This window comes from Phyllobates terribilis, unplaced genomic scaffold, assembly GCF_046119375.1.
Source record: "Phyllobates terribilis strain yellow unplaced genomic scaffold, ASM4611937v1 Scaffold_3__8_contigs__length_932513732, whole genome shotgun sequence".
Taxonomy (NCBI): domain Eukaryota; kingdom Metazoa; phylum Chordata; class Amphibia; order Anura; family Dendrobatidae; genus Phyllobates; species Phyllobates terribilis.
The window spans coordinates 321,738,568-321,763,482 of record NW_027362763.1 but is presented as its reverse complement, the minus strand read 5'-3'; the positions used below and the strand labels follow the sequence as shown (position 1 = coordinate 321,763,482).

Below are 24,915 nucleotides of genomic sequence, written 5' to 3'. Positions count from 1 at the left end.
TCGGGGTACGATTTAAGAAACCGCTGAACCACGAGGTTAAGCACATGAGCCAGGCATGCTACGTGTGTGATCTCGCCTCACCTCAGAGCCGCCACCAGGTTACGGCCATTGTCACACACGACCATGCCTGGATGTAGGTTCAGCGGTCTCAGCCACAGATCTGCCTGCTCTTTTACAGCTGTCCATAACTCACAAGCAGTGTGAGGTTTATCACCTAAGCTTATGAGTTTCTGCACAGCCTGTTGCCGCTTGGCTGAGGCAGTACTGCAGTGCTTCCAGCTTGTAACTGAACTGATGATATCTGAGATGGAGGCTTAACATGAGGAGGAGGATGATGCGCAGGAGCTGTACACTGTGGGGGCAACCCTGACTGACATAAGGCCCACAATCCTCAGTGTGGGGAGGATGTGTTCCGTCCCAAGGTTCGACTTGGTCCCGGCTTCCACTATGTTTACCCACTGTGCCGTCAGGGAGATGTACCATCCCTGGCCACAAGCACTTGTCCACGTGTCCGTTGTCAGGTGGACTCTCCCAGTAACTGCGTTGTTGAGGGCACGGCAGATGTTTTGGGACACATGCTTGTGTAGTGCGGGGATGGCACACCGGGCAAAATAGTGTCGGCTGGGGACCGAGTACCGAGGGATGGCCCCCGCCATAAGGTTGCGGAAGGATTCCATCTCCACCAGCCTAAAAGGCAGCATTTTCAACGCAAGCAGTCGTGAAATGTGCAAATATAGGACTGTGGCCTGTGGGGCATTGGCTGCGAATTTGCACTTTATTTCAAAGCTCTGGGATATGGAAAATTGAACTCTGCGGTGGGACGTGGACGTGGACGTTGATGCTGATTCTTGAGAACCTGCCATAACAAGTGAAGACTGAGAGGAGGGGGCATCTTTGCATGCAGTATGGACAGGGTATTGCCTTGCACGCACAACAGGGGGTTCTCTTACACGCATAACAGTGGAAGAAGCAGTGGTGACACCCGCTGACACTGGTTGTGGACCCTGGGGTTCACCCCACAAAGTCTGGTGCTTTGCTGACATGTGCCTGATCATGCTGGTGGTCTTCAGGCTGGTAGTTTTGTCACCCCTGCTGATGCTGGCCTGGCAGGTGGTACAAATGGCCTTTTTGTGGTTATCAACAGAATCTTTAAAAAAATTCCAGACTCTGGAAGACCTACCGGTTGTACTGGCAACATCCCTCTTCTTGGTGCTATGGGGAACGGTTGCCCGCCTTCTGTCTGCGGCCACCACACTGCTTCTTCCTGCCTGTTGGGGTACTCTGCCTCCCTCTCCCTGTGTGCTGCTGGCCTCGCTCTGCGTGTCCTCCTGCCACGTTGGATCAGTTACTAGATCATCCACCACCTCCTCCTCTTCCACTTCCGCACCACAGTCCACCTCCTCACTTCGTGGCAATTGTGTCTCGTCATCATCCACTTCTTATGACAAATTGCCAGTGTCGCCTTCCTGTGGCCGTGGCTGTTCAAATATTTGGCTATCGCTAAATGGGATCTCCTCTTCCACCACTTCAAGCGGAGCAGGCGAGGGGCCCAAATATGGAAATGGACCAGTGAACAGCTCTTCAGAGTGTCCAACTGGGGGATCAGTTGCTGTCTGACGACACTCGGCATGGTGGGAGGAAGGAGCATCAGGGTGAGGAGGAGTATGCGATCGAGACTCACGGCTACTAACACTTGACCGTGTGGAAGACACACCGGAAGTGGTGGTGCCCAGGTGACTGGAAGAATTATCTGCTATCCAATTAATAACCTGTTCACACTGATCAGTTCGCAATAGTGGTCTTGTTGTGTGCTTCCCTAGTAATTCGGTCAAGAACTGGGAGCGAGAAGATGTGGCTGCTGGTTGTGGCACACTTTCACCTTGGCCACGGCCCCATCCTCTGCACACACCATCACCAGAACGTCCAGTTCCACGTCCCTTGCCACGCACTTTGCCCATTGTAAATGAAGTAACACTTACACTCGCACTATCATGAATAATTTACTCGTTGTGTAAGAGGCCGGCAAAAGGGTAATAAAAAGGAGATTAGAACCGTGGAAGAGGAAAACCACAGTTCTATTTCTCTGGCCTACACCAGACTCTTTTAAACAGATATATTGGTGTCTGAACAGTCAGCGAGACACTGAAAATGTTTCTCTTTATGGAAAAAATACAAAAAAGTGGATAATACAGAGATTTGAACCGTGGAACTGCAAAACCACAGTTATAATTTCCTGGTGTGTACCAGACTTCTTAAAATGGATATATTTGTGTCTGAACAGTCAGCGACACACTCAAACTGTTTTTTCTTATGGAAAAAAGGCAAGCAGGTTGATAACACCTAGATTTGAATCGTGGAAGAGGAAAAACACAGTTCTAGTTCTCTGGCCTACACCAGACTCTTTTAAACAGATATATTGGTGCCTGAACAGTCAGCGAGACACTGAAAATGTTTTTTCTTATGGAAAAAATACAAAAAAATGGATAATACAGAGATTTGAACCATGGAACTGCAAAACCACAGTTATAATTTCCTGGTGTACACCAGACTTGTTAAAATAGATATATTTGTGTCTGAACAGTCAACGACACACTCAAACTGTTTTTTTTAAGGAAAAAAGGCAAGCAGGTTGATAAAACCCAGATTTGAACCATGGAAGAGGAAAAACACAGTTGTAGTTCTCTGGCCTACACCAGAATCTTTTAAACAGATATATTTGTGTCTGAACACTCACAGACACACTCCATTTTTACTGGGGGGGGGGATACCAAAAGGTTAATAAGACGGGTATTTGTACAGTCTGACTGAGGAAAAACAAAACAAAACAGGATTTAGATGAAAAAAAAGGATTTTTTCTGGCCCCTGAAACCTGGGGATAAGTCTAGCAATTTGACCAGCAGGAGCACACAGGACTGTAATGCAGTGTTTGTTGGTATAACCACTGCATCTCCTATACAGCCTGCCTGCATGCCTGCCTGATATATGGGATGGATATTAGTCCTGAGAAGGACTGTTTGTTTGATTTGGCAGGCTTTAGAGACCCTACACTAACTATTTTCCAGTAAAATCTCTCCCTAGCTCTTCAGCACTGACACTACACTGTCTGATCCGGAACGATAGTGTAGAAGATGGCGGCGCCCGGTTTTAAATACTCGAGGTGATGCTGTGCGGCCAGACAATCACTTTAATGCCCACAAACAACATGGCTGCGGCATTACAGTGACTGGCTGACAATCCTTGCATGTTCATTGGCTCTGTAAAGAGCGCCAAACATGCAAGGTGGAGACCCGAGCTCCCGCCCGAGTAACCCGGAAATGCTCGGTGCTCGCCGAACATCCCGAGTAGTGAGATGCTCGGGCTAGTACTGAGCAGTGTCGAGCATGCTCGCTCAACACTATAGACTAGTGATGAGAGAACGTGCTCGCCACTGCTCGGTACTCGCACAACCCTCACAGCACTTGACAAGCTTGGCGAGTATTTCCGGGTTGCTTGGGCAGGAATTCGGATCCCCACCCTGCATGTTTGGTGCTCTTTAAAGAGCGTAGGTGACCAAATACTTATTTTCCACCAAACATGCAGGGATTGCTTGCAACACACTGTAATGCCGTAGCCATGACGGTTGTGGGCATTACAGTGATTGGCTGGACGCACAGCATCATCAGATCTATATAGGACCTGGCGCTGCTATGCTCATCATAATCTACCTCAGAATCAGGCAGAGTAGGGAGACCTGCTGCTGAGTCAGGGAGAGATTTGCTTGTTTAGAGTTAGTATAGGAATTCCACATCATACAGTGGGGAAAAAAAGTATTTAGTCAGCCACCAATTGTGCAATTCTCCCACTTCAATAGATGAGAGAGGCCTGTAATTGACATCATAGGTAGGCTCTCACAGACCTGTAACTTCTTTTAGTGGCTCCTCTGCCCTCCACTCATTACATGTCGTACTGGCACCTGTTTGAACTTGTTATCAGTATAAAATACACCTGTCTGCAACCTCAAACAGTCACACTTCAAACTGCACTATGGTGAAGACCAAAGAGCTGTCGAAGGACACCAGAAACAAAATTGTAGCCCTGCACCAGGCTGGGAAGACTGTATCTGCAATAGGCAAGCAGCTTGGTGTGAAGAAATCAACTGTGGGAGCAATAATTCGAAAATGGAAGATCTGGGGATCCACACAAGCTCTCACCCCATGGGGTCAAAATGATCCCAAGAACGGCGAGCAAAAATCCCAGAACCACACAGGGGGATCTAGTGAATGACTTGCAGAGAGCTGGGACCAACAGTACACAGGCTACGATCAGTAACACACTATGCCGCCAGGGACTCAGATCCTGCAGTACCAGACGTGTCCCCCTGCTTAAGCCATTACATGTCCGGGCCCATCTGAAGTTTGCTAGAGAGCATTTGGATGATCCAGAAGTGTATTGGGAGAGTGTCATATGGTCAGATGAAACCAAAGTAGAACAGTTTGGTAGAAACACAACTAGTCGTGATTGGAGAAGAAAGAATGCTGAGTTGCATCCAAAGAACACCTTACCTACTGTGAAGCATGGGGGTGGCAACATCATGCTTTGGGGCTGTTTCTCTGCCAAGGGACCAGGACGACTGATCCACGTACATGAAAGTATGAATGGGGCCATGCATCGTGAGATTTTGAGTGCAAACCTCCATCCATTAGCAAGGGCATTGAAGATGAAACGTGGCTGGGTCTTTCAGCATGACAATTATCCCAAGCACACCGCCAGGGCAACGAAGAAGTGGCTTTGTAAGACGCATTTCAAGGTCCTTAAGTGGCCTAGCCAGTCTCCAGATCTAAACCCTATAGAAAACCTTTGGAGGGAGTTGAATGTTCATGTTGCCCAGCGACAGCCCCAAAACATCACTGCTCTAGAGGAGATCAGCTTGGAGGAATGGGCCAACATGACAGCAACAATGTGTGCCAACCTTGTGAAGACTTACAGAAAACATTTGACCTCTGTCATTGTCAACAAAGGATATATAACAAAGTATTGAGATGAACCTTTGTACGTGACCAAATACTTATTTTCCACCATAATATTAAAAAATGTCTTTCCAAATAAGACAATGTGATTTTCAGGATTTGTTTTCTCAATTTGCCTCTCATAGTTGAGGTCTACCTATGATGTCAATTACAGGCCTCTGTCATCTTTTTAAGTGGGAGAAGTTGCACAATTGGTGGCTGACTAAATACTTTTTTCCATCACTGTATATCTATATATCCATCTGAGCTAACAGTCTTTCTGAGGACTAATAAAGGTGCATATTTTCAGTGGTGAAGGTGATAGCAGGAGTTAGGCAGGCAGTGTATGTGGCAGACTGCAGTGCATATAGGGTCCATAGCATGTTCCTGATGCTGTTGTAGATATTTGTAGACATAGCATAATATATCAGGGCCAGGGCCAATTTTTTAATCTTAATCCTGATTATTTGCTTAAAAAGCAATCCAGAGTGCGCATTTTTTCTGCTCCATTTGCTTGTTAGTACTGCAGAATACAGCAAGATCTTTTCCAATTTGAACTGAATGTGGAAAATATTGGCTTACATTTTCATTTTGTTGCAGTGTGTCAGTCAAGCTATTCACACTAAGTCTCTGAGAAGAATAGCATTACTAAACTACAGGCCTGATATTTAAAACAGTGGTAGTCTTACAGACGTATCACATATAACAGCGTTCCAAAATCAGCCATTCCTGCATTCCATTTCATTGCAATGTGTTGGTCAAGCTATTCACACTAGGTCTCTGTGAAGATTAGTATTAGTAAATTACAGACCTGCTGCTACGCTCGCACCCGGACTGACTGGTGTGAGCTTGATTAGTGATCCCACTGGACCATGAACCAAGGAATGCCTGGAGGGGCGTAACTAAGTATCAACCCAGTTCAACCAAGGTCACACGGCGGCTCAGTCGACTCCGTGAACCAGGGAGGAACCGAGCAGAGGGACCAGGTGCTACTCCAGGTCAGACCCCGGTCACAGCTGTTGACCCACACGGGGAATGCAGGAACAGGCAGGTTAGGCTGGCATATAGACAGGTGGGTACTCGCAAGCATGGCTGGTATGCAGACAGGTGGATATTGACAGGCGCAGGTGGTATGCAGACAGGTGGGCACTGGCAGGCACGGCTGGCATGCAGACAGGTGGGTACAGGCAGGCACGGCTGACATGCAGAGAGGTGGGTACTGGCAGGTAGGAATGTAGGCAGGAAAGGGGCCAGTACAGACTGAGATACAGGAATGGAGCCACACGTGCGGTAGACAAGCAGAGCGAAGCAAAAACCGCATGTGCGGTAGACAAGCGGAGCAAAGCAAAACCCGCACATGCGGTGAAAAAGCAGAGCAGAGCAAAACCGCAGGTGCGGTAAACAAGCAGAGCAGAGCAAAACCCGCAGATGCGGTGAACAAGCAGAGCAGAGCAAAACTGCAGATGCGGTGAACAAGTAGAGCAGAGCAAAACCCGCAGATGCGGTGAACAAGCGGAGCAGAGCAAAACCACAGGTGCGGTAAACAAGCAAAGCAGAGCAAAACCCGCAGATGCGGTGAACCAGCAGAGCAAAGCAAAACCGCAGATGCGGTGAACAAGCAAAGCAGAGCAAAACACGCAGATGCGGTGAACAAGCAAAGCAGAGCAAAACCGCAGGTGCGGTGAACAAGCAGAGCAAAGCAAAACCCGCAGATGCGGTGAACAAGCAAAGCAGAGCAAAACCGCAGATGCGGTAAACAAGCAGAGCAGAGCAAAACCCGCAGATGCGGTGAACAAGCAAAGCAGAGCAAAACCGCAGATGCGGTAAACAAGCAGAGCAGAGCAAAACCCGCAGATGCGGTGAACAAGAAGAGTAAAGCAAAACCGCAGATGCGGTGAACAAGCAAAGCAGAGCAAAACCGCAGATGCAGTGAACAAGCAGAGCAGAGCAAACCCGCAGGTGCAGTGAACAAGCAGAGCAAAGCAAAACCCGCAGATGCGGTGAACACGCAAAGCAGAGCAAAACCGCAGGTGCGGTAAACAAGCAGAGCAGAGCAAAACCCGCAGATGCGGTGAACAAGCAGAGCAAAGCAAAACCCCGCAGATACGGTAGACAGGACAGGGCTCTGTTCACATGGAACAGACGGGAAAACAAAAGAAGAATGCTGGAACACAAGAGTTAGATACATAGGCAGGCAAACAGAACGAGCAGAACCAGATACACACAAGGTACTTGCAATGAAGTAGCGAGTGGACACAAAACTCACAAACAGAAGTACAGAGACAACGAATTGGAGTTAGGTGCAGGTACAGATACTGCAGGAAAAGGGGAAGGTGCAGACATAGAGACAAACAGGTAATGGACTAGGACACTGTTCAGACAGGATCTGAACCAGGAACAAGATACAGGAACGAGCCTGGGAACTCAGCCCCCAGGGTGGCGGAAACTGACTAAAAGTCACAGGTACAGGTAACAGGCCTGGGTATACAGCCCCCAGGGTGGTAGAAACAGACTAGATACAGGACAAGACCTGGCAACTCAGTTGCACAGAACACACTGAATGAACGTGTTGCTCAGGCACCTCCTACTGGGTGGAGGGGGTTTAAGTATCCAGTGACTCACAGCAATAGGCTGGGGACGCATTAGGACTGGGCACACTGCAGCCCCAAGAATCAAGAAGCAACAGCGCCGCCACCCTAAGCCAGCAGACAAGAGACATACAAACAGCAGGTACTGGAGCAAAGTGTGCAGCCTGGCCTAATAGGTAAGATTGCGGTCTTGCATGGTGAGAGGTGGTAAGCCATGCAAGCACGCCGCCAGGGATGTTACACCTGATATTTAAAACCGTGGTTCTCAGTCAGATCTATCACGTATATTACTGTGTTCCAAAATCAGCCATTTCTGCCTTCTACTACATTGCAGTGTTTCAGTCAAGCTATTCACACTAGGTCTCCGTGAAGAATAATATTAGTAAATTACAGGCCTGCTATTTAAAACCGTGGTTCTCTGTCAGAAGCATCTTACATATAACAGTGTTCCAAAATCAACCATTTCGGCCTTCCTTTCATTGCAGTGTGTCAGTCAAGCTATTAACAATATGTCTCAGTGAATAATAATATTAGTAAATTACAAGCCTGCTGATTAAAACTGTGGTTCTCTGTAAGACGTATCACATACAACAGCGTTCCAAAATCAGCCATTTCTGCCTTCCATTTCGTTGCACTGTGTCGGTCAAGCTATTAACAATAGGTCTCAGTGAAGAATAGTATTAGTAAATTATAGGCCTGCTATTTAACCATCAAAAACCTGACAAATTCAATGGACGAGAGAGTTCAGAAGCTCCTTTCGGTCCTATGTGCAAATGTAACATCACTTAGAATAAAGTTTTGAGTTGAAAACTGTTTGATTTCAGTTTCTAATAATCTGCTAATGCTTAGAATTTCAAAAATGACCATTTTTTTGTTATTTATTAAAATGAAAAGGTTGATCGAAGAGTGTGGGGGATCTAAGAGTGTGGCAACCCAGTAGTCAGGATTATTTTGAATATTGACAATCTGAGGGTCATGTTGCAGGTAGTGCAGCAAGAAGGCACTCATGTGTCTTGCGCATCTAGGAGCCCCAAAATTATTTTCCGGGCTAGATGCAGCTAAAAATTATTATTAATTTTAAATCTGGTGGAGCTTAGTATAGATGGCCTAATAGAATCAGTACTGCCAACTGCTACAAGGCCCAAATTATTTTCCAGCCAAGATACAGATAAACATGATTAGTAATTTGAAAGCTTAAAACGATTGGTGAGGTGATTTTAACAAATCATCAAGCTTTTACTCTCACAAGGATGACACAGGGGTAGAAAAGTCGTTTCGGATCCATGATTTGTTCATCTTTATGAACGTGAGTCTGTCTACATTATCAGTGGAGAGCCGCGTGCGCTTATCTGTCAGCATACCACCAGCAGCGCTGAACACACGTTCAGACAGAACGCTGGCTGCGGGGCATGACAAGATCTCCAAGGCGTAAGTGGCGAGCTCCGGCCATTTATCCAGATTGGAAGCCCAAAAAGAGCAAGGGTCCAGGGACACAGTCATGGCTTCAATGTTTACTTGGAAATACTCCTGTACCATCGTCTCTAGGCGTTGACTATGTGTCAGACTTCTTGTCTCCTGTGGCCTTGCAAAGGATGGGCTAAAAAAGTGGTGAAATGATTTCGCAAAATTGATGTTACCAGCAGATACTGTGTTTCTGTTGCGTTTTGAGTGCTGAACACTCGACGGTCTCACGGTTGGCTAGTTGGAACTGTGAGATTCACTACGTGCACCACTAGTGTTTTGGGGAAAAGCACATGTAAGATTCTGCAACAGTCTCTGCTGATACTCCTGCATGCGTGCATCTCTTTCTATGGCAGGAATAATTTCTGCAAATTTACTTTTGTACCGGGGATCAAACAGTGTGGCAACCCAGTAGTCAGGATTATTTCTAATTCTCACAATTCGAGGGTCATGTTGCAGGTAGTGCAGCAAGAAGGCACTCATGTGTCTTGCGCATCCAGGAGCACCAAGTCCCTGTTGTGTTGGTGGCGAGGTAACAATCATGCTTCCTTCCTCTGCCCTCTCTCCCCAACCTCGCAAAACAGAAATGTGATCAAGGTCTCCCTCATCTGATGAGTCTTCCATCAGTTCGTCCTCCATTTCTTCCTGGGCTCCTGCACCTTCCTCACTAGTTTGGCTGCTACCATGCGCCCTGGTAAAACCATCTCCCCCACCCTCACATGCCTGCCGCCTTGGTGCTGCCGACCGTCTGGACCTTGCAGATGTTAGCCCTTCCGCATACAACTCCTCTACTTCCTCCACCTCCTCTTGTGCCACCACCAGACTCCAAATTCTGTTTAATATGTACTCCAGCATGTAAATCACCGGAATAGTCATGCTGATAATGGCATCGTCAGCACTAAACATCTTCGTCGCTATTTCAAAACTGTGCAGAAGGGTGCATAGGTCCCTGATCTGAGACCACTCCTCCAGCGTGATTTGCCCCACCTCTGGATCCCATTGGCCCAGGCTATACGTCAGAACGTATTGCACCAGGGCTTGTCGGTGCTGCCACAGTCGCTGCAACATGTGCAGAGTTGAATTCCACTGGGTAGGCACATCGCATTTTAGCCGGTGAAGTGGCAGGCCCAACAACTTCTGAAGAGATGTAAGTCGCTGAGCTGCGGGATGCGAACGGCGGAAGTGAGCACACAGCAACCGTGCCCTCTGCATGAGGCCATCTAGTCCGGGATAGTGGGCTAAAAATTGCTGGACAACCAGGTTCAACACGTGAGCCATACAAGGCACGTGTGTGACATTGCCCCGGCGAAGGGCCGCACCCAGGTTTGCAGCATTGTCGCACACGGCCTTCCCTGGTTTCAGGTCCAGTGGAGACAACCATTCATGAATCTGGTTCTCCAGAGCTGACCACAACTCCTCAGCTGTGTGACTCACATTTCCCAGACATTTCAAAGAAAAACCACCTGATGACTTTGAGCCCTGCTGCCAGCATAGTAAGGAGGTGTGCAGGATCCCTTCTGCGCAGTTAGACAGCTTGTGGCATGACCAGACAGGATTTTGGTGCAGGTGGAGGACCGAGAGGAGGTTGAGGAGGCAGAAGCAGTGGAAGAACTTCGAGATAAAGAGGATTGACGCACAACTCGTGGGGACGGCAAGAATTGGACAGCAGCCCCTTGTCCTGCTGTCAACATAGTTACCCTGTGCCCAGTCAACGACATGTAACGCACCTGTTCATGCCTACTCGTCCAAGTGTCCGTGCTGAAATGCACCCTGTCACACAGAGTTTCTCAAAGAAGCGGTGATGTTGTGTGCGACATGCTGGTGGAGCGCAGGCACACCTTTCTTTGAGAAGTAGTGCCGACTGGGCATCTGGTACTGGGGCACTGCGAAGGACATAAGGTCTCGAAAATCCTCTGTGTCCACCAGGCGGAAAGGCAGCATTTCTGTAGCCAAGAGCTTGCAGATGTTGAAATTCAACCTCTTAGCTTTCTCATGGCTAGGAGGAAATGGTCTTTTACTTGTCCACATCTGAGGGACCGAGGGCTGGCTGTTGTGCTTAGACGGGGTTGAGAAGGGTGTCCCCGGAAACTACCGGTCTGTGAGGAAGATGCAGGCGGACATGTTAGGTTGCCTTGATCCAAAGGTGGTGCTATCGATGTCGGACAGCGCTGAACACCAGCTGGTGTTTCCACCTCCAAAGAAAATGATGACCTGCCAATCACGCTGGCTGTTGCGGGTAAAAAGGTGGCAGGTCTGCGTCCCAAAACAGGTTTGACTGCTGTCCCCCCAGTCACAGAGGATGAAGAGGCCGCGGATGCACAAGATGTGGCAGACGGTGGTTAGCCCGGCCAGCTAGGCCGCATTGTAGCACAGTGAGCATCCCACTGCAACTTATGCTTCATATCCATGTGCCGGTTCATGCATGAAGTACTCAAACTATGTATTTTTTGGCCTCTACTTAGCTTTTGCTGACAAGTGTTACAGATAACACGAGTTGGGTCATCTTTATCGATCTGAAAAAATGCCCAGGCTATGCAAGGCTTAGCACACATGCGACCTGAAGAGCCACCACGACTTGTTGTCAGAGGCAGAGTTCTGCTTGAGGATGCAGTTGTTGACGTGCTTCCAGTACTACTTATCTGTCCAGGAAGGCGCAACCTGACCTTGTTGTCACTAGCATCCTCCTCCACCTCCTCTGCTGACCTCATCGACTGGCTGACTGTGGGTTGACAGTAAGTGGGATCTCCAACCTCGTCATCATCACCCTGTGTGTTATCACACCCGTCGTCCTCAGAGCCAACCTCTTCCTGCCCTGACAAAAAACAAAAGTTGTCGCTCCAATCAGGTATTTGAGTCTCATCATCGTCTTCCTCATTGTCTCCACCAACAGGAGTTACAGTTTGGGAACGAGGGTCTACCTTATGGTCAGAACCTTCTGCGTCTGGTCCTGGATCCGACTCATAAAGATTCTGGGCATCAGTGCAGATCATTTCCTCGTCTGAATTCACAGAAGCTCTGGAGCTGACCTCTGATTTCCAGGCTATAGTATGAGTAAACAGCTCTGCAGACTCAACCATCTGTTCTACCCCATACTCAGACGGCAGCTGGAGAGTTGGGAGCTGTGAGGAAGCAAGTGCGATTGGGGTGACACCTCTGAGGACTGGAGTATTTGTGATGTTGAAATTGAGGTGGAGGAGAGCCCACTTAAAGGAGCACTTGATATTCGTTGAAGCACCTGCTGTTTTTGTGCATCATCTGGAATTTGTAGCGATTGGCGTGGCCGTAAGAAAGGGATCTTATCACATTGTTCGCTAATAGAAGTAGACATCTTAGTTTGGCTGGAAGATGGTCTTTCTTCTGCAGATGCTACTGTTGCTTTAACACCTACCCCATGGACACAACCTTTTTACCCCTTCCCAACATGCCTATTCCCCTTTCCACCAGCAGCAGGCCTTTTTCCACTCATTTTGGTGGTTAACTAATTGACAACTCTGGAGTTCTTTGCACAAAAAACAATGGATGGGAACCGAGCAGACCTGAGTGGGCAAACTGTGGTATTAGCCCAAAAGTATTGGCTGGGTTAGATGCAGAAAAAAATTATATTGAATTTGCAACCTGGTGGAGGTTAGTATAGATGGACTAATAGAACAAGTCCCACACACTGCTACAAGCCGAAATATATTTTCTGAGCTAGATGCAGAAAAAAATTATATTGAATTTGCAACCTGGTGGAGGTTAGTATAGATGACTAATAGAACAAGTCCCACACACTGCTACAAGCCGAAATATTTTTTCAGAGCTAGATGCTGAAAAAAATTATTTTGAATTTGCAACCTGGTGGAGGTTAGTATAGATGGACTAATAGAACAAGTCCCACACATTGCTACAAGCCGAAATATTTTTTCAGAGCTAGATGCAGATAAAAATTATATTGAATTTGCAACCTGGTGGAGGTTAGTATAGATGGACTAATAGAACAAGTCCCACACACTGCTATAAGCCGAAATATTTTTTCAGAGCTAGATGCAGAAAAAATTTATATTGAATTTGCAACCTGGTGGAGGTTAGTATAGATGGACTAATAGAACCAATCCCACACACTGCAACAAGCTGAAATATTTTTTCAGAGCTAGATGCAGAAAAAAAATATATTGAATTTGCAACCTGGTGGAGGTTAGTATAGATGGACTAATAGAACAAGTCCCACACACTGCTGCAATCCGAAATATTTTTTCAGAGCTAGATGTAGAAAAAAATTATATTGAATTTGCAACCTGGTGGAGGTTAGTATAGATGGACTAATAGAACAAGTCCCACACACTGCTACAAGCCGAAATATTTTTTCAGAGCTAGATGCAGAATAAAATTATATTGAATTTGCAACCTGGTGGAGGTTATTATATATGGACTAATAGAACAAGTCCTATACACTGCTACAAGCCGAAATATTTTTTCAGAGCTAGATGCTGAAAAAAATTATTTTGAATTTGCAACCTGGTGGAGGTTAGTATAGATGGACTAATAGAACAAGTCCCACACACTGCTACAAGCCGAAATATTTTTTCAGAGCTAGATGAAGAAAAAAATTCTAATTGAATTTGCAACCTGGTGGAGGTTAGTATAGATGGACTAATAGAACAAGTCCCACACACTGCTACAAGCCGAAATATTTTTTCAGAGCTAGATGCAGATAAAAATTATATTGAATTTGCAACCTGGTGGAGGTTAGTATAGATGGACTAATAGAACAAGTCCCACACACTGCTACAAGCCGAAATATTTTTTCAGAGCTAGATGCAGAAAAAATTATTTTGTATTTGCAACCTGGTGAAGGTTAGTATAGATGGACTAATAGAACAAGACCCACACACTGCTACAAGCCGAAATATTTTTTCAGAGCTAGATGCAGAAAAAAATTATATTGAATTTGCAACCTGGTGGAGATTAGTATAGATGGACTAAAAGAACAAGTCCCACACACTGCTACAAGCCGAAATATTTTTTCAGAGCTAGATGCAGAAAAAAATTATTTTGAATTTTCAACCTGGTGGAGGTTAGTATAGATGGACTAATAGAACAAGTCCCACACACTGCTACAAGCCAAAATATTTTTTAGAGCTAAATGCAGATAAAAATTATATTGAATTTGCAACCTGGTGGAGGTTAGCATAGATCGACTAAAAGAACAAGTCCCACACACTGCAACAAGCCAAAATATTTTTTCAGAGCTAGATGCAGAAAAAAATTATTTTGAATTTTCAACCTGGTGGAGGTTAGTATAGATGGACTAATAGAACAAGTCCCACACACTGCTACAAGCTGAAATTTATTTTTAGAGCTAGATGCAGATAAAAATTATTTTGAATTTCCAACCTGGTGGAGGTTAGTATATATGTACTAATAGAATGATGCTATGCCCAAAAGGTTTTACTTCACTAGGTGCAGTAAAAAAAATTGCATTCTATACACAGGTGGTGTAGCTTGCAACACAGATAGTCTACTCCACTGACTAACACACACTGCAAGAGGCCAAAAAGGATTAGCTTTGCTAGATTTAGCCAAATGCTGTGAAAAAAAACTTGCACAGCACTGGCACAGACCTGCCTGGCAAAAAGTAATAGGAACTGATGTAACCTAGCCCTCAAAAGGACTGCAATTACAATTAGTCTTTACTCCCAACTTATCTATTTAAGAGCACAGACCTGCCTGACAAAAGTCGTAGGAAATGATGTAACCTAGTCCTTTAAAGGACTGCAATCACAACTATTCCCTACTCCCAAGCTATCTGTAGATTTGTGCGAAAATTGGCTTGAAATTAACAAAGTATAGCGCGCACAGCAACAGCGGTGCCGTCTAACATGCAGCTGCAGCAGTGAGAAAATGGTGGCGACACGGAAATGGCTGGGTCTTATAGGGCAAGGACATGTGACATACACTGCCAATGACTCATGCCCTTGCTTGTGTGAAAAAAAGCACTTCGCTCTGTGTGTGCGCTTCTGATAGGCTGACAGATTGCACCGCCCCACTGTAAATGCGGGAAAGAGAAAAAAAATGGAGATCTTCATTATTTCTGCAGAGATCCATCCCCTGCACCTCCCCCCGCCCCCCTGTACACTCAAACTGCGTATTAACATTAATTTTCATCATTACTGAGAAAAAATCCAGTTATGATTTTGGTGCACGAACAGTTATCGAACATAACCTCGAACAGCCGAATTTTTTTCAAATTGTTCGTGTTTGCCGAATGGCTCGAACACCGCCCAAAACAGCTCGAATTTGAGATTGGCGAACAGTTCGAGTCGAACACCGCTCATCTCTAATGCTGAGGGAATACCTTGCCGACTGTACCAACAACCTCCGTGATTCCTCTGTGCCTTATAATTATTGGGTATCCAAGCTGGATACGTGGAATGAACTGTCTCTCTACGCCTTGGAGGTCCTAGCCTACCCTGCTGCTATCTTTTTATCAGAGCAGGTTTTTAGTGCCGCTGGTGGAATTATAACTGATAAGCGCATCCGCCTGTCAACTGCAAATGCTGACAGGCTGACTCTTATAACTGTGAACAAGGGCTGGATTCAGCCAGACTGCTCAACACCACCGAATGATAGCAGCATAACATAAACTCAAATCCAGTGTCTTTTTTTGGGAGGTGTATTCCCATGCACACCTTCACACCCACACATGGGTATACGCTTCCTGATTTTAGCTATTTGCTCTTGTCCTCCTCCTTCTCCTTATCCTCCACCACCATATCACCAGGGTGACCGTGGTCTGTGATGCAACACCCACATAATTTTTTTTAAGGGTGTTTATGATGCCCATAAAAATAATTTTATACAGTATGTTCATGTATACCCCCCAGGGTAAATGTTTGTCAGCCCATACACTTAGTGCATGGGCATTGCAAGTATAGGAGACCCACTCCTTTCTAATGGGAACATTTTTATTGAGGCCCTCCTCCACATCTCTTCCAAGGGGCATTGGAGTGCCTCCAAATTTTTGACAATCCTTGAATTCACTGCATAGGCAAACACAATGGGAGACCTACTTCCTATTAATGGGAACATTGTTTTCAGGAGGCCCTCCTTTAAGTCTCTTTAAAGGGTTATTGGGGTGCATCCAAATTTTCAAAGTGGTATTTGGGTGCGTCCAAATTTTGTCCCTGCCACTAACTGCATACGCAATAACAGTATAGGAGACCCGCTGTTTACTAATGGGAACAATAAAACATAGCCAGCCGACTGCTGGCCCTTTAAGAATAGTAAAGGCCGCCTTATGGGCCCTATAAAAATAGGTTTTGTGACTTTCAGAGTCCCTCCTTCATAAATGAAGCATGATGTGTCTGATGATGTGTCACACACCACATGGCCAGATAAGGTTGTAAAATGTTAAAATTACATTTCCTGGTGAATGCATTTGTCATGGTTGAAAGCAATGCAAAAGTGAAAAAAAAGCATCAAAAATGCTAAGTGTGAACATAGCCCAAGGTGTGGCGGAGTATTTTTGTTTTTGGTTATTTATTTTGCTTTATATACAAGTCATTACCCTGGAAAGGATGTTCCTTAACATATTTCCCAGGAAAATCCATTTTGGTTTCATCTTTGCATGTTTTATTGTGAGTCTGTAAAAGTGGCGTAATACCTCTGACAACGTTGTTGACAGCAGTGACCTGGGAGTCAGAAATGCTTCTAGGGGTCTTCCCCATGCTGTTCCCGTGTCATCCGATCACTGTTCCCATCGATTTGGGAAATTTTTAGGCCCTCTGCAGTCCGCCGGGGTGAGCAGCCTGAAAAATGCTCGAGTGTCCCATAGACTTACATTGGGCTCGTTGCTCGGGACAAGCACCCGAGTATTCCAATTTGCTCAACCTGAGAAACGAGTACCCATCCATTTTAGTGCTCGCTCTTCACCATTTAACATATATCACATGATAGATTCTGCCTGTGGCACTTTTTTATCCATTCCACACTTATTATTTCCACTGACACTCACTAACATTTACACACTACATCAAACACACATTATGGTCAGTGCTTCCTCTTGTATTCTACGCTGACACGCTGCATCTACCTCTCCTGGTGCTCCAACCTGGAATGCACGCTGTTGTCATTTCTGCCCGGGTGATGCGCTCCATGGAGACTCATCACGCGGACCGGATGTGACGGTGACTGGTCCATACATGGCATCCCTGAACTCAATGCCAGCTAATCGTGATCAGTTATATTTAAATACCTCATTCTTATTGGCTAGCTCCATGTTAAAAACCTGTTCCCATACCTAACTTGACATTTCCTCATCAAAGCCCAGGCGAAACACGCGTTGGGAGCAGAGGATGAATTTGAGGGGTCAGCACATGTTAGTTAGTTGATTTTCTCTTCTTTATGCACTTGCACTTTACCTACTGTTTCTCTTCATGGATTCCCTTATTCAATTTCTACCTCATGTGCAATATATTTATAATTTCTCTACATATATTTATCCACATAATATATCCAAGGTTCATATGCTGCACTGTCACTTTATTATTAAATTCTGTGATTGGCTATAGTCATGCATATATAATACTCTGCTTACATTGCAGTTTTGTCAAGTTATTGTCGGAACCTTATTTATCTACTGACCCTCTATATGTTGGATATAATTATAACTATCTATTTAACTATGTACAGTATATAGTATTCACAATAGTAACATTTGGTGTATTATATCCAGTATATTATAAGATTTAGTATTCATGATTGTAGCTACACATTAAATTTACCCCACACCCTCTGCATTTTTTCCACTTGGGGGTTATGCTCCCCCCTTCTTTTTAACTATTACATTTGTTGAAAAAAAAAAGCTCTCTTATATTAAACTTACCTTTGTTGTGTATCTTATTTGTAAGTGTAATACTCGTAGAAGGACTACTGGGGGCAATCCATGCAGTGGGGGGGGTACTGGACTACTGGGGGCCATTCATACAGTGTAGAGGGACTACTTGGGGTCAACCATGCAGTGTGGGAGGACTACTGGGAGTATTCCATACAGTGTGGGGGGACTGCTTTTTTCCTGGGGGCCATCCATACAGTGTATAGCGGTTACTAGACTACCATGGGCCTTCCACACAGTGTGGGGGCTACTGGGGCCATAAAATGTGGGGGAATACTGGGAATCTGTCACACACAGTGTGGGAAAGACTACCATGAAGGGATGAGGGGAAGGAAGCCCAGACACTAGGGAAAGGGGAAGTGGAGGTCCCTGGGCAGATCTAATAACACCCTGCCTACTCTACCGTTCCTATATTGGTTCCACACCAATCGCTGAGCAGGAAACCTAAGCCCTGTATATCCCTAGAGCTAGGTCCTAGATAAGGAGGGGGAGTGAGCACTGGTCAGTCCCCACTAAAAACTAGAGACAAGGGAGACAAACAAAGGGGAAAACTTAGCTTGAGCAGATACCAGAGAGATAACACCAAATGTCCTCCAAGGGTACCAGAGAAGAGCTAGCCAAATGCTATACCTCCAAGCCTTCACAACGGAAAAATTAGAATATCACCGGTGACTCCCTGAAGCAGACTGAGAGTTTATAAACACCCAAACCAGGGTATGTGTCAATCAGTAATAATGTAGAGATTTTCAGTAACCGCATAGTAATCTGCTGAGGATCCCCTATATACAGTGGAGAAAATTCAATTGTGAGAGACTGAATCTTAAAAAAATCCAGAAAATCACATTGTGTGATTGTTACTTAATTAATTTGCATTTTATTGCATGAAATAAGTATTTGATACAATAGTAAAACGGAAATTAATATTTAGTACAGAAACCTTTGTTTGCAATTACAGAGGTCATGCGTTTCCTGTAGTTCTTGACCAAGTTTGCACACACTGCAGCAGGGATTTTGGCCCACTCCTCCATACAGACCTTCTCCAGATATTTCAGGTTTTGAGGTGTCACTGGGCAACATTGAGTTTCAGCTCCCTGCATAGATTTTCTATTGGGTTCAGGTCTGGAGACAGGCTAGGCCACTCCAGGACCTTGAAATGCTTCTTACAGAGCCACTTCCTAGTTCCCCTGGCTGTGGGTCATTATCATGCAGGAAGGCCCAGCCACAACCTATCTTCAATACTCTTACTGAGGGAAGGAGGTTGATGGCCAAAATCTTGCAATACATGACCCCATCCTTCATCCCTTCAATACGGTGCAATAGTCCTGCCCCTTTTGCAGAAAAGCATCCCCAAAGTATCATGTTTCCCTCATCATGCTTCACTGTTGGGATGGTGTTCTTGGGGTTGTAGTCATCCTCTTTCTTCCTCCAAACACGACGAGTGTAGTTGATACCAAAAAGTTTTATTTTGGTCCCATCTGACCACATGACCTTCTCCCATGCCTCCTCTGGATCATCCAGATGGTCATTGGCGAACTTCAAATGGGCCTGATTATGTGTTGGCGTGAGCAGGGGGACCTTGCATGACCTGCAGGATTTTAATCCATGTAGTGTGTTACTAACTGTAATGCTTGAGACTGTGGTCCCTGCTCTCTTCAGGTCATTGACCAGGTCCTCCCGTTTAGTTCTGGGCTGATTCCTGACCTTTTTAAAAATCATCCTTACCACATGAGGCGAGATCTGGCATGGAACCCCAGATCGAGGAAGATTGACAGTCATCTTGTGTTTTTTCCATTTTCTAATAATTGTGCCAACAGTTGTTGCCTTCTCACCAAGCTGCTTGCCTATTGTCCTGTAGCCCATCCCAGCCTTGTGCAGGTCTACAATTTTGTCTCTTATGTCCTTAGGCAGCTCTTTTGTCTTGGCCATGGTGGAAAGGTTGGAGTGTGATTGATTGAGTGTGTGGACAGGTGTCTTTTATCCAGGTAACGAGTTTAAACTGGTGCAATTAATACAAGTAATGAGTGTAGAGTAGCTTTTTAAAGAAAAATGAACAGATCTGTGAGAGCCAGAACTCTTGCTAGTTGGTAAGTAATCAAATACTTATTTCATTAAATAAAATACAATTTAAATATTTAAAATTCATGCAATGTGATTTTCTGGGGTTTTTTTTAGATTCGATCTCTCACAGTTGAAGTGTACCTATGATAAAAATTAGAGACCTTTCCATTCTTTGTAGGTGGGAAAACTTTCAAAATTGGCAATGTATCAAATACTTATTTTCCCCAGTGCAGATGATTAGGCTGTGCCACTGTAGTTGTACACACGGTTATCTGGTTAGGGGCCCACTCAGGTGTTTACTCCCTTCCCCGATTTAAACCTTAACTACGCCTCTGGATTGGGGAAACTCTGTCCGATATAAGACGCATGACTTTTTAATAGTTATTTCAAGTATCACCTACAAAAGAAACCAGATTCCACAATATGATTAATAAAATAGCTTTATTGTTTTAAAGTTCAATCAAATATAATTAAAACATTTTAAAGAGATTGTTCATTATTGTATTAATAAAAAAAATGTTCTGCAAATAATGGTCCAAAAAGTAATTATGATCAAATGAAGGAATGTAATTTACAGTATACCCTCATACATTTTTATTTGTACATCACATGAAAGTGCAAGTGCATTAATTAATAAATGACTAATAGTACTAAAATACATTTAGAAATAGATGAGACATTCTATACCCCAAGAGACAGACTATTGCTTGTACATAGGTACCATTCATGATTAATTATTAAAGTATATAAATAAAATTCATCTGCATTCTGCCAGTGTGCATTAATGGATTGTCCATCACTAGGACAATCCTTTCACAATCTGAATGTTTTTCCCCCTGAAAATAAAAACACTTTTTACTCACCTGTCATGCTGGCATCATTCCAAAGGTGTCAGCACTCGCATTCTCAGGGCTCACGTGCTGCTGTTAAGACATATGAACCCTGCACTTGTGTCGCTGCTCCTGCCTTCAGACGTATTAGTAATCAAGAGAAAGTGAGTGGCCAGCAACAGTCCTGACTTCCCATTGATTATGTATATGTTTAATGATGGGGACAGTGACGACAGTGCTGATTGGGGGCAGGGCTCAGGTGTCATAACAACCGCATATCTTTATGTTACACACATATGTATATATACATATCACACGCATATGTATACACAGAACACCTACACACTTGTATACACAGAGCACATACATACAGTGATCAGCAAAAATGTAACAATGTTTTGAACTTCTGACTTTCAGGCTCCATATCTTACCATCCAATACTGCTTTGAAGTAGAGTCTATCATCATTTCATAAACAATCATCTTGGCTATCTCATACAAAAATTTGACTTACAACTACTAAGCACATGATTAGTTATGCAGATTCTTGTCATGTCACTGCACTGTTATTGTTTTGCTCTTCATGGTGGAAAAATCTTTTTCTTCCTTCTTACTACAAAATGCAACCTGTTCTCACATTCCCTAATAGCTCAGTGTGTAATTAGGTTGATTCCCAAGCGAAAGGTCACTGGTGTGAATCAAAGAGCAGCCATGAAGAAGATTACCTAAGAAAAGAGTCCCTGATGTCCTAAGAGAGCTCTTTGGTCTTGGTCATGGTGGAAAGGTTGGAATGTGATTGATTGAGTATTTGGACAGGTATCTTTTATACAGGTAACAAGTTCAAAATGTATTTCAGTTCTTCAATACAAAAAGTGAAACTCATATATTATATAGAGACATTACAAACAGAGTCATCTATTTCAAGTGTTTTTTTCTGTTAAAGTTGATGATTATGGCTTACAGTCAATGAAAACACAAAAATCATTATCTCAGTAAATTACAATAATTAACAAAAAACACCTGCAAAGGCTTCCTAACCGTTTAAAAAAGTCCCTTAGTCTGTTTCAGTAGGCTCCACAATCATGAGGAAGACTGCTGACTTGACAGATGTCAAGACGGCAGTCATTGACCCACTCCACAAGGTCCCAGAATTCCAATTTTCATTTGGAAATCAAGGTCCCAGAGTCTGGCGAAAGAGTGGAGAGGCACACAATCCAAGCTGCTTGAGGTCTAGTGTGAAGTTTCCACAATCAGGGATGGTTTGGGGAGCCATGTCATCTGCTGGTGTAGGTCCACTGTGTTTTATCAAGGCCAAAGTCAACACAGCCATCTACCAGGAAATTTTAGAGCACTTCATGCTTCCCTCTGCCAAAAAGCTTTTTGGAGATGGAAATTTCATTCTCCAGCAGGACTTGGCACCTGTCCACACTGTCAAAAGTACCAATACCAGGTTTAAAAACAACAGCATCACTGTGCTTGATTGGCCAGCAAACTTGCCTGACCTTAACCCCATAGAGAATCTATGGTGTATTGTCAAGAGGAAGATGAGAGACACCAGACCCAACAATGCAGATGAGCTGAAGGCTGCTATCAAAGCAACGTAGGCTTCCATAACACCTCAGCAGTGACACAGGCTGATCGCCTCCATGCCACGCTGCATTGATGCAGTAATTTATGCAAAAGGAGCCCCGACCAAGTACTGAGTGCATTTATTGAACATACATTTCAGTAGGCCAACATTTCAGACTTTAAAATCATTTTTCAAGCTGTTGTTATAAAGTATTCTAATTTACTGAGATAATGACTTTTGTGTTTTCATTGGCTGTAAGCCATAATCATCGACATTAACAGAAATAAACACTTGAAACAGATCACTCTGTTTGTAATGACTCTATATAACATATGAGTTTCACTTTTTGTATTGAAGAACTGAAATAAATTAACTTTTTGATGATATTCTAATTTAGTGAGATGCACTTGTACATACAGACACATGCATGCACAAAGTACATACATACAGACACATGCATACTAGGAGCACATACACACAGATGCATGCATGCACTGAGCACATTCAAACAGACGCAGTCACATATGGAGTACATACATACAGACTCATGTATATACAGAGCACATGCATACATACACATATCACATAAATACAGACTCATACATACACAGAACACACACATTCAGAGACATGCTGCATACACAGATCACATACATGCAGACACATACATGTACAGATCAGATACATACAGATCATATAAATTATATCTATATACATACACATACATACACACTTCTCTTCAGTTCTTCTAAACTGCTGTACAGTACAGGACCTGTGCTGATATCACTGTCAAATGATTGTGATGTCACCAAAGTTCCTTAAACAGGCTCAACATCGAAAATTACATTGATAATGCAGAGCTATTATCAATATAATTTCTGCTTAACTGCTGTAAACACTGGGGGCCCTGGGGGAGTGTGTGCCTTGGGCAATTACCCAGTTTTACCCCTGTAATATAAGTTGGATGTGAACTTTGTGTATCCAGAATAATATTGATTTCACTTATTCTTGTGTATCAGCACATCTCCATAACTGCACTTATTTCCTCTTTATGTGCCTTCCTTTGTGTCTGTATACTGCTTTCTTTTATCTCTACTTCAGATGTGTGTACAACCCACTCAGCCTTCATCCTGCTATCTCTATCACTGAGAGAAAGGAGGGTGAGAGCAGAGGGTCACCAGAACCAAAAGCTCTGACAGATTTGCAACATCTTTGCAAAAGCACTCATCTTGGTAAACGGACCTATAGACATCAGCACCAAAATGATAGAAATTATTTTAATGAGGACCGTTTATAATGTTGCTTAACCTAACATTTAAGAAGCAAAATGAACTATAAAATATTCTGTGTGAAGGTGTACATCGCCTTTAAAACACATAAAAGTTTATTTGAAAAAATATTTTTTACTACTTATCAAATCTTTGTGCGCTGAAAACTGACTCCTCAATTTTGCTGTCCCTTAGGATAAGATTGTTCATCGTTCAAAATACTGTCATGCTCATAAGCTTGATTAATGTAGATTTTGTCATCTTCATTGGTCTTTATGCAGTTTTTATAACTTGTCGTTCCAATAGGTGGCCAATTTGTGTCCTGTCCCAAAACTGCATGTAACTTTTTATATTTGCTACTTGGTTGCATCTTTAAGCATCTCTTCAAAGCCAACCAGAGAACTCTGTTATCAAGAATGAATTCCTGAAATGTAATGATTTAACAAAGTTGACTGGTTATAACTATTAATACCAGATGTTATATATCTTGAAAAGTAACAAATAACCCATGTAGAAACATTCTCATTATTCTTAAGAAAATAGAAAACTTGTCTATGTAAGAATAAATAGATAAATATTATCCATTGGAGATTTTGACAAGGGATAAATTGTGATGGCTAGATGACTGTTAGGCTATATGCACATATTCTGGATTTGATTGCAGAAATTTCTGCAAGATTTCTGCATCTCTTGGCATGAAAAACGTTGTGGAAAAAATGCGTGTTTTGCCGCAATTATGATGTGGTTTTGAACAGCAATGAATACTTTTTGGAGCTAAATAAAGATATTTTAAAAAAATAAACGTGGGACATCACTTTAACCCTTGGATTACAGTCGGACCTGGGGTGAGTATATTGGTTAATTTAAATGATTAAATAATGTGTCTGTTGTATTTCAAATAAAGTGTTTTACTCTCAGTGTGTGTGTTTATTTAACTCTTTACTTACAGGTTTGTTTAGGAATGAGGGTGTCTGGTTGACACCTCTTCATCACTAAACAAAGAACTTGGTGTCAGTGACACCTAATCCCATAAGCACTAACCCCATTTGTCCTTATTCCCATTCATGTAATTTCTGAGGCAGCTGAGAGCTGCTATTTTTAGCCTAAGAAGAGGCCCTTAGGCCAACATATTCCCCAGCTATTAATAATAGCTCACAGCTATTTGGTTAGCCATTTCATCCCCTTGATCAGCAACCAGCAGCGCTTTGGACGCAGCATATTTTCACTGCGTACAAAACGCTGTGTTCTAATGCCACTCTTGTTTGTCAGTACATGCTGATCCAC

At 43.8% G+C, this 24,915-nt stretch overlaps 1 protein-coding gene across 1 annotated transcript in view; it reads right to left on the bottom strand.

The window, feature by feature from the left end:
- Window positions 1–22,679: 22,679 nt before the first annotated feature.
- Window positions 22,680–24,915, bottom strand: part of LOC141259319 (probable cation-transporting ATPase 13A4) — a 279,585-nt gene continuing 277,349 nt past the window's right edge. Inside the window, exon 30 of the mRNA XM_073675074.1 lies at window positions 22,680–24,055. Within this exon, the coding sequence (XP_073531175.1) occupies window positions 23,807–24,055 (249 nt within the window). The 3' untranslated portion in view covers window positions 22,680–23,806. The remainder of the gene's footprint in view (window positions 24,056–24,915) is intronic.